Below are 16,705 nucleotides of genomic sequence, written 5' to 3' on the forward strand. Positions count from 1 at the left end.
TTAAAACATTTTGATGTTAGGTAGTTTCATACCACCCAGGGTGGATTTTATCTGTGCTTGATGACGCTTTATTATTAAAAAAAACTCTGCCATTCAAGTCTCCAAAATAATCAGGTTTTTAATATGTAGGTAAATAACACAGCAGGGCACAGATTATCCAGCAAGTTCTTGGAATGTATTGGCGACATTTTTATTTCAGAAGGTGGAGAAAGCAACTGGGGGGGAAGCTGTTCTATTGATTTTAACAAATAGGGAGGAACTGGTTGAGATTTTGAAAGTGGAAGGAAGCTTGAGTGAAAGTGATCATGAAATGATCCAGTTTGTGATTCTAAGGAATGGCAGAAGAGAGAACAGCAAAATAAAGCAATGGATTTCAAGAAGGCAGACTCCAGCAGACTCAGAGAGCTCGTAGGTTGACAGTTTTTCAAAGGTGCATTATTACAGCCACAGGAGCACACTATTCCGTTGTGTAGAAAAGATAGGAAGTATGGCAAGAGACCACTTTGGCTTAACCAGGAGATCTTGAATGATCTAAAACTCAAAAAAATGAACTGGGAGTTCAAAGTTAGTTACTGTCTATAGGTTCATCTGGATTGGATTTATTCATACCGCATTTTCCTTGTTCATTAGCATGTCAACAAGATGTCACCAATCAGTCTTTTGTGAATCTGCCCTATCAGTAATCTTGATTCCAAGCCCATGCACACCCAAACATTACATTGGAATTATGGCCATAAATACCTACAAGTTACTTCATAGGACCCTTCATAGGACCCTTCATAGGACCCACATACTAGCCTGAAAAGAGAATAATCTTCTGCTTCCAAGTGAAGGCTGCTTGGAATCACTTGGCTTGTGCCTGGATTGTTTCTTCTGCCGATGATTTTGCATAAGCATAGCTACAGTCAACAAAGAACTTTCCCTATCCTGTTGCAGTCTGGCCAATATCATAATTCTAATCTCCACTCCATGGTGTGACATGTGTTGAGTAGCAGAAAGGAATTTGATTGCCTAGGAGGTTTTCTAATTTTAGAAATTGTCTAATTTTATAAGTGATAGTTATGTCACTATAGATGTATATTAATATAAAAATGCATATATTCCTGCTGGGTCCAGACCTAACCTAGCGCATTCTAGCTAACTCCAGTACTTAAATGCCATTCGTCTTTGTAACATGTTTTGAGAGGTGCTCGTTGGAAAAACAAATCCTCCTTCTACTGTCCTGTCCTGTCTGTAAGGAGAATTTGTATCTTGTTTACTTAATATGGCATCCAGCTTAGCTTCAGCACCCGAGCCTGCAAAATGAACTTTTGAACCCAAGGCATTTGGCCCAGAGCATTGCCTGCGGGACTGATACTCAGTATTTGAGGTTTGCCTGGACATGATGTAATGGAGATAATTGCTGAACCATTTGGATTTCAACCACAGACATCAATTTCTTTCTAAAGAAATGTTCTGTACTTAGCTTAACTAAATAAAGACATTCATCTTAAATCTCTGCTACCTCATGTAGCTGAGAAATTAAGGTTTGATTGGTTAATACAAAACTTCCCCAAAACTTTCCAGAATTGCAGTATTATTTTTAGCTGTCTCAAGCAGGAGACTTTCATCTGAAAGGAGTCCATTGATTTACCTCTTTGCCATAGCTCCAGGGTGTCATGTGAGTGAATTATCTCCAGGCTTTAAAATGATACCTGTGCACTGCTTGTCTACTCTTTCAGGTTTTTTCTACACTTTTCCCTTTCTGTCTTTAGAAGTATTGTGTCAAAAAGTGTTTAAATTCTCTCCCATTTCAAGAAGGAGGAAAAAGAAATGGGCAAGAGATGAGCTTTTGCCATTAATTCTTCGGAAGAACACTGTGATTTCCTATTGGTGCTACATGTGTATTGTGACCAATTTTAGGAGTCTACTGCTTTGTCTTAATATTCACATACAGTTTTTTTTAAAAGCTTAAAAATATATTTAAGTCTTAATAATAATTTGCAAGGTGCATCAGTGTATTAGAGCAAGGATTTCTATATATGATACATTTTTCTGTATGTATAGTAGTGTCAGTTCTCTACCGTTTGAGTGGATGAGTGTGCATTTGCTAGCCGTGAACAATTTTCTGAGTTACAATCTATTAACTGGAACTGGTAGCCAGAGGATACATTAATATCTCTAAACTGGAAGCCTCATACCCAACATAACTTCAACATGGAAGAAATGCATACAACTTTTGTAAGTGTGTGTGTCTTTTGCAGAACTGTGACAGACATGGCAAGTTTTAAATCTGAGAGGGTTTCTCCCTCTGTATTCAGAAGCCCATCAACAATGAGTATGCTAAATTTCAAAGTTCTAACTTAATGGGAGCCTGAAAGTTGTCAGTCAACCTGTTACAAGCTTGTCTGCGCATGTCTATGCGCTATGCACAAAGCATTCAAGCAAGACATCTAATTGTTTTCAGGCTGTCTACATTTAAATTTATTATAGCTTTATGGGTGCTTTGTGGCACTCCAGTATATGATCAAGCATTTAATGGAACAACAGTAGCAGTGTTAGCATGTTATAGATATCAAATGATTATAGTGAATACTTTTGAATCTACCTTGGCAATCTTTCTTTGCGTTGCAAGAAAATGGAAGCATTGTTGAACAAACAATGGTTACTTCCGCATGCTTTACAATTTGAATATCCTGGTGCTGAAGGAGTCTCTAAATGATAGTAAAAAGGAGTTTCTGCCTAGTAACTGTAACAAGGTAAAGGACAATTTGATAAAGGAAGGATAGTAAAGCATAGCAGTTCTCAAACTGTGGGCTGGGACCCCAAACCCTTTGAATGTGGTCACCAGGGCTGACTTAGATTTGCTGAAACTCAAGCCTCACTGCCCAGGGCTGAAACCAAAGCTGAGGGAATCGGGTGTCCTGGCTCACACTTGGCTTTTCTCTTTTTCTCTCCTCCTCTCCCCCTCCTCTTTGTCCCCCCCAGCTGCTGTCCTTCTGATTTTTAATTGTGTTAAGAGTTGGCAGAGGCGCAGCGTCAGGGACTGGGCATGAGTCTGGGAATCAGATTCTAGCTTGCGCCCTGTTCCCACTACTTCCCTACCCCCTGCAGAGATGGTGCTGGGGGGGAACCGGCTTTTAAGCCATCTCCCCGCAACATTGGCTCCTGCTTCCCCCCCCCCCCCTTGCAGAATAAAGGCAGCAAGGGGAGGGGAGTGATTAGTTGTAGGACTAGTCCACTACCTGATATGCTTTTGCTTATTGGCAGGGCTCGACAAATTTATGTAATCTACTCGCCTGTGGCGAGTAGATTACAAGCTGGTGCTGTACGATCTGCGCATGTGCAGCTTGCAGAACTGCGCGCCGCTTGGTGAGCCCTGCTTATTGGATAGTCCAGGGGAGGCCAACCCATTCTGGGTAAAGAGCCAAGATAGCAGTGGATCCAACGCGAAGAGCCGGGGCAAAGTTGTCAAGAAAAAAAAAGCTCTGCCCCTTTAAGAAAACGCATTTAAACATATTTAGAGGCTTTTTGGCCACTTTAGCTCCCACTGGCTGATGCCATATTTAATTCTAGTCTTTCATGGCTGCGCTGGACAGCTCCCCTGCCCAAGTCAGCACAGGGAGCTGGGAGGAAAGGGCTGTTTTTGGGGGTGCAGGGGCATCTTGCGAGCCACACCCAGCGGGGGCGGGAGAGCCTCATGTGGCTCGTGAACCTTGGGTTAGCCATGGCTGGGATAGTCAACTACTTGACTACAGTAGGTGCTTTCATCCCTAATATGCATAAAGAAAAGCAAAGTCTGTCCTTTGTTGATTAATTTCACAGGTACTTATCACCATCTGTTGACAGTAGGCTAGACAAATATATAGGGTCTTCTGTACTCTTCAGCGAGTGGGGCCTGAGTTGTGTGGCAACCTCTCTGGTTTCTCCTGACAGCCTAGATATTTTGCAACAAACAGAGTCAAGGGGTATTGGTGATCTGTCCACCCTAAAAGGAGAGGAGGAGACTGAGTAGCCCCCCGACACACACCAATTCCCAGCCCAGAAGCCTGTTACTGTAGTGGTGATAGGCTTCGCCATGGGAATTCATGTGCAACACACTGAGTGCTTCAGAAACAGTGGTTGGTCCCTCCCTGGGCTGTTTCCTACCTTAAATCCTGTAGCTGAGTCTGGGTGTCCTCCGGGTCTCAGGATGCCTCTAATCTTCCTGGTGTATCCATGCATGCCTGCCTGGGCTGCACTGCCTCCTGCTCCCTTGGTCGGGGCTCCTGGCTGCCCCCTGGCTGGAGCCCACAAAGTGCATCTTTCCCTCCTCAGTGATCTGCCCTTTTATACCACAGCAGCAGTTGGAGCATGCCCAGCAGGACTTAGGGGGTGGGGCTTCTGCTGCTATGTTGCCTTAATTAACCCCTTCCTCTCCAAAGTGGGATTGGTACACCTCATCGTAACCCATAATAAATTTTTTTCAGAATATAATTTCACCAAAAATGGAATTTTGGCTTTGCTTTTACCAATTTTGGATTTTGTTTTGAAATCTCAAAATTTCTTACAGAATTGAAATTCATTTTCTGAGAAGCTCCATATATAGGTAACATCACAGCTATAGGGTATATGGCTGCCTCCTCACCTTAAATATTGTGCAGTAGAAGAGTTGTTCCTACTTAGAGATGCTAGCACTTCATTTCTGTCACATCATTTCCTAAATCCATTCATGTATAGTGTGAGGTTTGGTTTTTTTCCCAGAGGACATGGTCTCTAGATAGGCTCGCCGGAGTAGCAAAAGCACCTTCAGGTTAAAGTATGATGAGATTTGATTCAACTACAACTGCTATATTAGAAGTGGTGGGTTTTCCTCTCCTCTTATCTGTCCCACAGGTAATAAATGTTGATGGAACCATGAGGAAAACTCTACTAGAAGACAAGCTTCCTCATATATTTGGGTTTACTCTGCTGGGGGACTACATCTACTGGACAGACTGGCAGCGACGAAGCATTGAAAGAGTTCACAAAATAAGAGCAAGCCGGGATATCATAATAGATCAGTTGCCAGACCTAATGGGCCTCAAAGCAGCAAGTGTCACCAGAGTGTTTGGTAAGCATGAGCAACGTGAAATGGAATTGAGACACCTTCCAGGGGGCTTTGCTTTTGTTAAACAATAACATTCACCCCTTTTGACAGGAATAATCAAGCTCTTAATATGTCATACTGCTGGTTAAAGGGAAGCTATCATAGTGAAAATATTGATAGAAATGTAGCCGTGTTAGTCTGGGGTAGTTGAAGCAAAATGCAGGACAATGTAGCACTTTAAAGACTAACAAGATGGTTTATTAGATGATGAGCTTTCGTGGGCCAGACCCACTTCCTCAGATCAAATAGTGGAAGAAAGTAGTCACAACCATATATACCAAAGGATACAATTTAAAAAAATGAACAAATATGAAAAGGACAAATCACATTGAAAATATGACCTGCTTTTCAAGACCACTGCTATCAGAAAACTACCTTTGCTGAAAATATACCTGATAATGTCTTCTGAAATTGCAAACTAAACCAATAAGTAAAATGAAAGCAATTTTCTTGCTCCACTATTCTTGAATATTAGGCAGGTGTTCATCCAGAGCGTCAATGAGAAAGCAAAGTTTTGTAGCCTGTTGCAGCATGGACACTGGTCACACATCCTTTTCTGTGTTTTTCCTATGTAATAGTCCACCTAAGGTGTACCCTGCCACCAGCTAGAAGTGGCATGACAAGATGACTGGTATGCAGAATTCACAAAATGTTTTAGTTCCTGCAGCTGTGTCGTCTTAACCTCTTAGTGACAGTGAAAAATATTCCATAGTGTGTTCAGTTGGAAAATAACTAAGGAACTTGTTCTGCGTCTTGCAGACAGAACAAGACTACCCAAACTCCGAGAGGCATTTAAATCTAGTGTCAGGCATGCCACTAAAAAAGAAATTGAAAAAAGTGCACTAAAAAAGTGCCACATTTAAAAGCAACTGGGATCTCTAACCTGATCTCACTCTCAGTTCATCCTTGCAAGAACTGCCATGTAGGAATAGGAGCACTGGAACTGGTTTCATGCCTTTAAGGCAGTGGCTTTGAGCATGTTCTGTGAGTTGCCAAGGTTCCTGAACTTTTATGGACTTCTTTAGCTCTTAGCAGCAGAGAGTCATTCACGTGTATGCTGCCTGGTGTGGTGGAGCTCTGATCTGAGTGAGGGGGCCTTAAGGTATTACTGTAATTCAAATAATTGATTGTTTTAACTGCAGTCAAGGGTACTGAGCACCTTTCAGTATAGCAGGATCATGCCCTCTCTTTCACAGATCTCCATATGTTCTGTGAATCATGTGGGTACCAAAATTTAGCCCTCAGTTTGTAACATTCCTTAATGTAGCAAATACCGTGGTGCTCCAGTATCAGACAGACACACTGAAGAAATTAAATTCCATGCTAAACTACCCAAATCCATAAGCGTATGCATAAAGATAATAGATTTATAGAAATGTGTTGTGGTTATTTTACAGTATCAGTGTAGTTTGCCTCTGAATATTTACTTTGGGTACATAAACCTTTAAAAAAATCTTATTAGCTTATTTATCAAGGTCACTCACTTTAAATAGGCTGGGGAGGGGTATGAGGTTCTGCAGTGAAGCCACACAAAATAACTGCCACACAGAAAATATTTGTGTACATGATGGAGAGCCAGATCATCAGCCAGTGTGTGTGAATCAACAGAGCTCCACTAAGTTCAGTGCAGCTAGGCTGATATAAGTCTGGATTCTTTGTCTCCTATTAAAAAAAAAACTAAACTGGGACTGAACTGAGTTTTGAGACTTAACCATGGTAACAAGTTTGTTTTTTAAATGACTAAACTTATGTTTGCAACTGGTGGTGAGTGGCATTCATTTTGTCCTCTGCTCCCATCTTTACCCCCGTCACAAAGCCTGTTGACCCCTCAACATTTGTTTATAGGCACACTGGTTCCCTTGACCAAAATAGCGGGTGTGTGATGATCTTACTGGAATGATGCTTAATGATGAATCTCAGCAGGTGATTGGGTATAGCAGCAGGGGAAAGGAGCTATAGTTGTTGAGCTCTGTTCTCACCCGGGCATGTAATGGAAATCAAGCAAAAATTCAACTTAGTTGAATTAAAAATTCAGTTTAAAAATTCAACTGAGATAATCAGTTGCTTGGCCAAAAATAAACAGGAAAAAACAAACACAACTGTGTGTTTTTGGTACAGGAATGAAATCTGTGGAGAAAAATGAAGAAAATATTTAGAGACGTAATCGGTATTATAAGATGACTGATACTAGCCTCTAAAATCTTGGGAAAAGATCTAAGTTAATTTTTGGCCTCCCTGTTGACATTCACAGCAATATGTTATCTCCTAAGTCTGTAAATACATTGCATGTGATTCCATCCCAGATAGTTTTATCTTTAATGGACCAATGTCTCCTTTTTAGGAACCAATCCTTGTGCTGAGAATAATGGAGGTTGTAGCCATCTGTGTTTCTTCACACCTCTGGAGACCAGATGTGCTTGTCCCATAGGACTGGAGTTACTGAGTGACATGAAGACCTGCATTATTCCTGAAGCCTTCCTTGTCTTCACCAGCAGAGCAGCAATTCATAGGATTTCCCTCGAAACTAACAATAATGATGTAGCTATTCCTCTTACTGGTGTCAAAGAGGCATCTGCTCTGGATTTTGATGTGTCTGATAATAGAATCTATTGGACAGACATTAGCTTAAAGGTATTCTTAACATTTGAATTCCCTGAATATAAACCCACAGTATAGTCTCTTTAATCTAACAAAGATCTGTTTGATATATAAAGTAGCACATGGTTGCTGATATTAGCACTGAGTTGTGTCCAAAGAAACAGAGATGATCGCATTTTAAATATGTGCTGAGGTCAAAATGAGTGTTTCATATTATATGGGATGTCTAACTCTTGGCTGCCACGTGCATTGAATCCATACATTTATCTGTTTCAGTTATGCTTTTTGCATGCCACAGATTTGGCAAATAAACTTCAGGCCTCTTATCCTCCCACTTGCTGCTTCTCAGTGAAAGGGTTGCAAAATTTTCACAATAAAATACTGTGCCAATGTGTTTCTGCAGCAGTTGGAAATTTGATCTGTGACATTGCTGGTTTATATCCAGGTATAGGCAAAGGAGAGGGTTGTATCATCCATTGTTGTTGAATTTTCTTTTAAATGAATTCAGTACAGGTTGAGCCTCTGTAGTCTGGCACTCTCTGATCTGGCAACATCCATAGTCTCAACATGATTTTAGGTAGCCAGATGTCCACTTATCATGGGCATGGCCAAGTTTCCCGCTGTCCCATAAAGTTTGTTTGCAGCCAACAGTCCTGGCTGTCAGTGTTTTGTGTTGTCATTTAGCTCTAATTTACACTTAAATATCTCTAAGAGCCCAGTAAGCAGTGGAAGAAGTGTTAGTAATGCTGCTAGACAATATTGGTTCGGTACTGGTCAGGCCCTGTGGGTGTCGGACTAGACAGATTCAGCCTATAGTGGTAGAAATGTCAAATTGATATAACTGGAAATGAGCTCCTCTGTTTAGCTTCTGAATAGGCACACTACAGACTGTGGAAATACTGTAAAATAACCTTCATAGAATTTGCTGTGTCCGTAAGGTACAGTAATATTTTCAAATGATTATTTTCCAGACCATAAGCCGGGCTTTCATGAATGGGAGCTCAGTTGAACATGTAATTGAGTTTGGGTTAGACTACCCTGAAGGAATGGCAGTAGACTGGATGGGAAAGAACCTTTACTGGGCAGATACTGGAACCAATCGAATTGAAGTAGCACGTCTAGATGGACAGTACAGACAGGTTCTTGTGTGGAAGGATTTGGATAACCCAAGATCTTTGGCCCTTGATCCTACTAAAGGGTAAGGAGCATTATTTATTGTTCTATGGGTGCAACAATAATTAACAACATATATTTTTATATATTTCAGCATACTTTGTATTTCTGATTCATCAGGGAATCTCAACACACTTTATAGCCATCCATGGAACAATCACCATAGCTCCTCTGCGATATGGATAGGGGCTATCATGCAAAATTTAAAATTTCTGTCAATTAACTTTTGCTGCCTTTACCTTTTTAGAAAGCAAAAGCAAAATTGTATGCACTAATTGGCTGCATAAAGTTTCATTGGATATTCCAGCTTGTAGTATGTGTGAGTCAAGGGCTCTGGTTTTTGCTCTCATCTGAATGAATAGGCACGTATTGAAGGGATAGTCACTGACTTAAGAAGCATTGGGCTTGACCCTGTGTAGTCCTGTGCTAAGCTCTCTGACCCAATCCAGCAAAGCACACATGCCTAACTTGAACTCAGTGAAATTGTATATTTATATATTTCTTTTTTATTGATTGATAGCCTACCAGTTACCATAGCAGCTGAAGTCTCTGGCATCCTGGGTAGGGAAGCTGGATTTTAATCCATGTCATAAACTGATCCCTGTTTTCTTCTCTTTTGATTGCAGGTATATGTACTGGACAGAGTGGGGAGGTAAACCAAGGATTGTTCGGGCATATATGGATGGGACAAACAGCATCACTTTGGTTGACAAAGTGGGACGTGCCAATGATTTAACAATTGACTATACAGACCAAAGACTATACTGGACTGACCTAGACACAAGTATGATTGAATCATCAAACATGCTAGGTAATTTGCTGTTATAATCAAAGGAACACACACGGTGTTTTGTTCAGAACTGTGATCTGAGCCCCTGTAAGGGAGTTAGTTGATTTTTGTCTTAAATGATTGGGTGAAGGATTGGAATGCAGGGGGTCTGGGATCTGGGAGAGTTTTGGTGAAGAAGGGGGTTGTGACCCAGGGGAGGGTCTAGAAGAGGGTGCAAGGTCCGGGAGGGAATTGTGACTAGGGTCAGTGTTGCAGGAGGGGTTGCAGAGGGTTTGAGCTGTGACCTACGACAGGCAGTTGGGTGTGGGAGGGGATGGGGTGCCAGATGCAGGCTCTGGACAGCAGGTTCTTACTCTATGTGACTCCCAACCAGCAGTCCTGAGGGACTCTCAGGCAGGCGTACCTGCCTTTCACACCCCCCCACACAACTAAAAGCAGTCAGCTGATAGGATCAGCATGTGTGTGTCTGCATGGCACACACCATGGGGGGCCGGTTGTCCACAAGCTGCCTGTACCCACAAGTACGGCCATGGCAGTTCCCATTGGCCAGTTGCCCACCAATCAGAGCTGCAAGGATTGTGCTGAGGGTGGGGACAGGGCACGGAAACCTTCCCACCCCATGGTATGTGCCACATGCTGGCCCAGCATTCAACTGCGTTAAGCATCCTGTGCAGTTGCAGCAGGCAGGGGGCCTGCCCGAGGATCCCACTGGGCCACAGAACATTAGCAGCCCAACAGATTGTGACAAGCTGGATCTGAATATTTGGTGGCCTGGCTTATTCCCTGGGTTGTATTTTGCTTGCTCCTGCTTTACATTAATATTGATAAACTGGGAAATTGAATAAATGCAGGAAGTGATAATACTATAGTAAGCAATTCGTGTTGATCTTTATATCTAAAGTGCCTTATAAAGGTTCATGATTCTCCAGAAAGCCAGAGGAGGTAGACTGAATTATCTCCATTTTTAAGAGTAAATGATTCTACACAACAAATTTGACGGTAGGAAATTAAAATCCAGGAGTTTCTGAGTTTCTTGTCCCATGTTTGTTTCCATAGGCCATGCTGCCCTGGTTTGATGTGAATCAGCGCCTCTAGAATTTCTGTATTAAACGTATGTGGCAAAATACACATAGCATGGCATTTATATTAACTATTTCAGAGTCACTGCTGTGACATTATAGTTAGTGAAACAGGTAACTCCCTGTTAAGCTAATTTTGAGTGAAAAGCTATACTTTAGAATGAAACGTGTAAAGCTTTGTTTTAGCAGTCTGAAATACGGTTTCTTCAAGAAAGTTTTAGATGTTTTTTCTTTGCTCAGATCACTCTCAAAACTGCTTAATTAAGCAACACATATAGTAAAACATGGCATGGGCATGGCCTACAATGACATAAGAGACCCTGGCACATCTTGAAGAAATATGTTTTAGGAAATCATTTAACTAGCCATCAGTATTTTGTGACTTTCTACTGCCTCCTTTTTTTTCCACAATGTACTGAGCTGCAGAATTCCAAATATCCACTCCTGCTGAGCTAAACAGGTTGAATTGAACATAGTTGCATTTACTTCAGCAATCCTGTATGGGCACAGGTAAAATTACACAAAAGAAAAACTAGAAATCACTTATACATCATAGGGTTAGTATCAACCTTGGCTTACATATATATTGGGCTGTAGTCTGGCTTTGATACAGCATCGCTATTGTCAGCTGACATGTGAGTGCTTGAGTTGCTGTTATAGAGGATGTAAATAAGAGATGATGGGAAGGAGGAGGGAGGGAAGGAAACCTCTGGAGCCCCATAAAACATCTTAATGATTCTGAAAGACCTTCAAAATCTGTAGCTCTTTCAATGGCTTTCAGTGATTGCACGTCTTACCTTCATCACAGTGAAAAGCATTATGAGAAATGATCTACCAAATGTACGTCACTGCTTGTAATTTTTATTATGGTTCTTTCTTCCATCAAAGTAAATTTTTCATCAGAAGCTTTTGATAGGGTCCCTCATCAGATTGACAAGGACACTAAATTGCCAGAGGGTAAGAGGCAGATTTCTGAAATAGACTAAAAACTTTTTGTAGTACTGAGGAGAAATTCAGCACTTGGTGGCTGTCTCAGACTGAAATAAGATTAATCCGATCTGATGAATTGAACTGGTGCTAAATCTGGGATGAGGGACAGTTAATATAGTGATCGCTTTGGAGAATGAAACAAACAGTGAACTATTGAAACTAACAATGGCGCATGGTTAATGAAATGTAAGGAGGTAAGCAAGAATTCTAGGTGTAATTTTAGCAAAGTGATTGAATAGGGGAATCATAACTGGATGAAAAAACTTTGCCAGTGGTGCACAGTGAGAGTCCTGTCCCAAAAAGAATCTGGTTGGGAGACGAGGGTTGAAATATGCCTGCCCAGTACACAGCAGCAGTGGATAAAGTAGTCTTAAATTTGTGAGCAGGGGGTGTTCCTAGCCTGTTCTCAGATACTACAGAGCATGTGAAAACACCCCCTTCTGCGGTTTTTGTTTACTTAACCTGTGAGCTAGTGAAAAACACATACATTTCAACTCAGCTAGATCAAATAGTTTGTTAACTCTCTGCCCAGGGTAAGTAAATTTTCAAATTTATTTTGTAGTAAGATGGTGTGTTATCCTGTTGTCCAAGCTTTTCTTTCTCCCTCCACTGGCCTAGGCCAACTCATGGGGAAAAAGCAGAGCACTCAGAAAATATTAGGAGTATATATGGGCGACTTGGTTTAAACCCTCTTCCCCAACATACATACACTCCAGTCAAAAAGATTATTTTAAACAATGGAGCCACGTAGTAGTCTATCCTCAGCTGGTGTAAACCACTGAGTATGGTATAATAAAGTTTTCCATAATAGTTAATCTACTTTGGCCAGTGTCTCATCTTAAGAAGGTGATAAAATCTTAGATTATGAACTTCAGTAATTAAGCAGTGTCATGTGTAGGAGTGTTAGGATTCCTTCCAGACTAATGCAGGGAATCATTTTTAAATATCTGTGTTGTCTTAATTTGCCTAGCAACTGTGGGTTTTTTTACAACTTAAATCCAACATCAGAATTTCTCTGGATCAACTTTATCACTGCATCCCACAGATTATCTTTACGGTACTTTGCAATAGGTTGTTCACAATACTTGTTTCATATGTGCTATAAAGTTAATGTTTATCCAGATTAAGTGTTTATTGGGATAAAGGTTTTCTTAAAGATTGTTCTCAGGATCCAGTTTAGGGTGTTAAGCATCTGACACAAAATAATATTTCTTAAAATGACAACAGTTTCAAAGATACTACTTCTGAAGTAAGATATTACTTAGTAAGAATAAAGATATTGGAATTTAGATCTTAGTGGCTGCCTTTTAATAGGAAGATATTGTGTAATTATGAACCCCATTATACTGATCCTTAGCAAATTATCTTTAAAAAATAAAGAGAGTAAAAATTACATTTTATTCACATAGGATTAAATAACCCTTTTGTCACTGTTTTGCAGCTGAGTTTTGGTTGCTACTTATGATTAATGCCAACAATAATATGAAGTTATTTTTCCAGGTCAAGACAGGGAAATAATAGCAGATGATCTACCTCATCCATTTGGACTTACACAGTACAGTGATTACATTTACTGGACAGACTGGAACCTTCACAGTATCGAAAGAGCAGACAAGGCCAATGGGAAGAATCGGACACTAATTCAAGGCCATCTGGATTTTGTGATGGACATATTGGTCTTTCATTCTTCACGCCAGGATGGCTTGAATGACTGCATGCAGAACAATGGGCACTGTGGTCAGTTGTGCCTTGCCATACCTAATGGGTATAGATGTGGCTGTGCCTCTCACTATATCTTGGATCCCAACAGCAGGAACTGCAGTTGTATGTTTTTTTATTTCTTCTGATTTTCTTAAGCACTTACAGCTCATTGCTGCTTGTAGTACCTTTTACTACAGGTTGAGCTTCTCTAATCCGGCACTCTCTGGTCCAGCAACAGCCGTGGTCTGGCATGACGTCCACTTATCATGTGGCCAAGTTTCCCGCAGTCCCATAAAGTTAGTTTACAGTCACCAGTCCTGGCTCTCAGTGTTCTGTGCTGTTATGTAGCTCTAATTTACCCCTAAACGTCTTCTAAGAATCCAGTAAGCAGTGGAAGTGTTAGTAATGCTGCTAGACAATATTGACCTCCAGCAGTTCGGCAAGTGTTCTGGTTCAGCACCGGTCAGGTCCCAAGGATACCGGACTGGAGAGGTTCACCTTGTATAGAAAGGGCAGGATTCATATACATACATTTCAGGAGTGGTTGGTTTTAAAGATGACCTGCAAAAAGAGAATAGGGGTTTGTTGCCCTTTCTGTTATGCATAATGAAGAGCTGGTATTTCTTATTTTGCTGGATGTGTTTCTTGGGGTGACTAAGACGTATATTAGATGCTTTCCCAGCCTTTAAATGAATGGATGGGTGGGTCTGAGTGACATTCTAAACAAAAGCATATTTTTTCCCCAAGTGTTTTAGATAAACAAGTGTTAGCAAAAACAAAAACATTGGATTTTAAATCCTCTGGGTAATAGTCCCATCCCCTCCCAATTAATCCCATTTTTACTTCCTCTGTATGTGTGATGTGATATGATCCTGCTGGTTATCCAATGGTCTATATTATTCTTCCAGCCAAGAAAGACTTACGTTTCTAATGAAAAAGCAAGCAGAAAAAGAAGATATGGGAGAAAAACAAACAAGCTCATAACCCCCTCCCCACCAAAACTAGATAACTGGAAAAAAAAATCTATAAGAGAATCTCATGTCTCCTTTAACAAGCCAGGGATGATGTGTAAAAGTACCCACGTTTTAGACTGCAGTGTGATTCCTAATTTCACTATTAGCCTTAATTCATTAACATGCCATTAACATGTCGTCTAGTGTGTAACTTTGAGTATTCCATGATATTGAAGAGAAATAATATGTCACTGAGATAGTATTGGGCTCATCCTCCAAAATTATGGAACTTTGACATCTCTACATTATTCTCTTGAGTCCAGTAGAATCTTTCCTCTCATTATTTTCTTACATGGCTAATGATTGCTCCCAGTATACTTGGGGGTTGTTGCATTTTCTTTACTTATGCGTTTTGTTGGACTTCTTTCAGCACCCACCAGCTTCTTACTGTTTAGCCAGAAGTCTGCGATCAGTCGGATGATACCAGATGACCAGCAAAGTCCAGATGTCATCCTTCCTGTGCATGGTCTAAGAAACGTCAAGGCCATTGATTATGATCCCTTAGATAAACTGATCTATTGGGTGGATGGACGTCAGAATATTATTAAAAGAGCCAAAGATGATGGTACCCAGGCAAGTTTATGTATATTTTGTGTGTGTTTAGTGTATTATATTTTTTAGTATGTATTTTATACTTGAAGCTTTCCAGACAGTTGTCATCGTAAGCAAGGGGTGAAGACCTTTTTTCAATCGGGAGCCACTGACTCGCAGAAAAATCAGTTGGGGACCACACATAAGTGAGAAGCAAAAAAAACCAAAATCCTAACTTACTACATGGATCACAAGAAGTTTGGGGCTTCCCCCAGCAGTGGGGCAAGCCAGCACTCATGCTCCTTGGGGGCACTGAGGCTCAGAGATTTACTGCAGGGCTGGAATGTGAGTGCCGGCTAACCCCACTGCAAGGAAAAGCCCTAGCCTCATCACAGGCCAGATCTGTCCCACATTCTATAGGTTTTCCACTCCTGCCTTAAGCGCTGAACGTACAAAAAACTTTGTTTAAATTAACACACTGGGAGTAGAATCTAAGGATTTGCAGTATCAGGATCTTAATTTGTATACAAAGAACAACAATAGAATAAGACATGTTGCCATGTGGTTTATATACTACAGATAACAAACCTAAAACTTTGGTAGTTGTATAAAGACAGAAAAACTCTTAAATCTGCTACAACTAGTTTGTTTATTTTACACTTTTTAAAATCAATATTGTGCATACCAGTTTGGTGAGAATAATATCATTATAAAGGTCCCTGAGACTAAAAACTCATTCTCAGCCATTCAAACCATTTTTTGGGCCCTAATTCAGCTTAAAGTTCATCACATATAATGATAACAATATGAGACTGAAAGGGATCTACTTGAGAGGTCAACTAGTACAATCCCTTGCACTCATGGTAGGACTAAGTAGACCATCCTTGACAGGTGTTTGTTTAACCTACTCTTAAAGATCTCCAATGAAGGAGATTCCACAACCTCCCTGAGCAATTTATTCTAGTGGTTAACCATCCTGACATGAAGTTTTTCCCAATGTACAACCTAAACCGCCCTTACTGTAATTTAAGTCCATTGCTTCTTGTCCTATCATCAGAGGTTAAGATTATTTTTTCTCCCGCCTCCTTTTAACAACCTTTTATGTACTTGATAGCTGTCATCATGACCCCCTCAGTCTTCTCTTTTCCAGACTAAACAAACTCATTTCTTTCACTCTTCCCTCATAGGTCATGTTTTCTAGACCTTTAATCGTTTTGTTGCTCTTCTCTGGATTTCCTCCAGTTTGTCACATCTTTTCTGAAATGTGGTGCCCAGACTGGACACGCTACTGGACTAGTATGGAGTAGAGTGGGATAATGATTTTTTGTGTCTTGCTTACAGCACTCCTGCTAATACATCCCAGAATAAAAAATTTTTCCCCCAGCAGAGTCACACTGTAGAATCATATTTAGCTTGTGGTCCACTATGATCCCTTCAGCTCTGTTCCCACAGTACTCCTTCCTAGGCAGTCATTTCCCATGTTGTATGTGTGCAATTGATTATTTCTTCTTAAGAGGGGTACTTGGTATTTGTCCTTCTTGAATCCCATCCTATTTACTTCAGACCATTTCTCAATTTGTCCAGATCATTCTGAATTTTAATTCCACCCTCCAAAGCGCTTGATTTGAATACTCAAATGTTTTGCTGAATAAGAATGGGCTTAAGCACGTGCTTAAGTGCTTTACTCTACCAGGGCATTAATTCTCAGTCCAGTTGCTTGCAC

At 40.7% G+C, this 16,705-nt stretch overlaps 1 protein-coding gene across 2 annotated transcripts in view; it reads left to right on the forward strand.

Annotated features, from left to right (window-relative positions):
• The window catches only part of LRP5 (LDL receptor related protein 5), a 227,527-nt gene that overhangs the window by 169,888 nt on the left and 40,934 nt on the right, over window positions 1-16,705 (forward strand). For both annotated transcript variants that reach the window (XM_075928318.1, XM_075928319.1), the window contains exons 8-13: window positions 4,855-5,071; window positions 7,449-7,738; window positions 8,677-8,903; window positions 9,505-9,689; window positions 13,238-13,561; window positions 14,822-15,024. In XM_075928318.1, coding sequence (XP_075784433.1) covers window positions 4,855-5,071; window positions 7,449-7,738; window positions 8,677-8,903; window positions 9,505-9,689; window positions 13,238-13,561; window positions 14,822-15,024 — 1,446 coding nt within the window. The remainder of the gene's footprint in view (window positions 1-4,854; window positions 5,072-7,448; window positions 7,739-8,676; window positions 8,904-9,504; window positions 9,690-13,237; window positions 13,562-14,821; window positions 15,025-16,705) is intronic.

This window comes from Pelodiscus sinensis, chromosome 4, assembly GCF_049634645.1.
Source record: "Pelodiscus sinensis isolate JC-2024 chromosome 4, ASM4963464v1, whole genome shotgun sequence".
Taxonomy (NCBI): Eukaryota; Metazoa; Chordata; order Testudines; family Trionychidae; genus Pelodiscus; species Pelodiscus sinensis.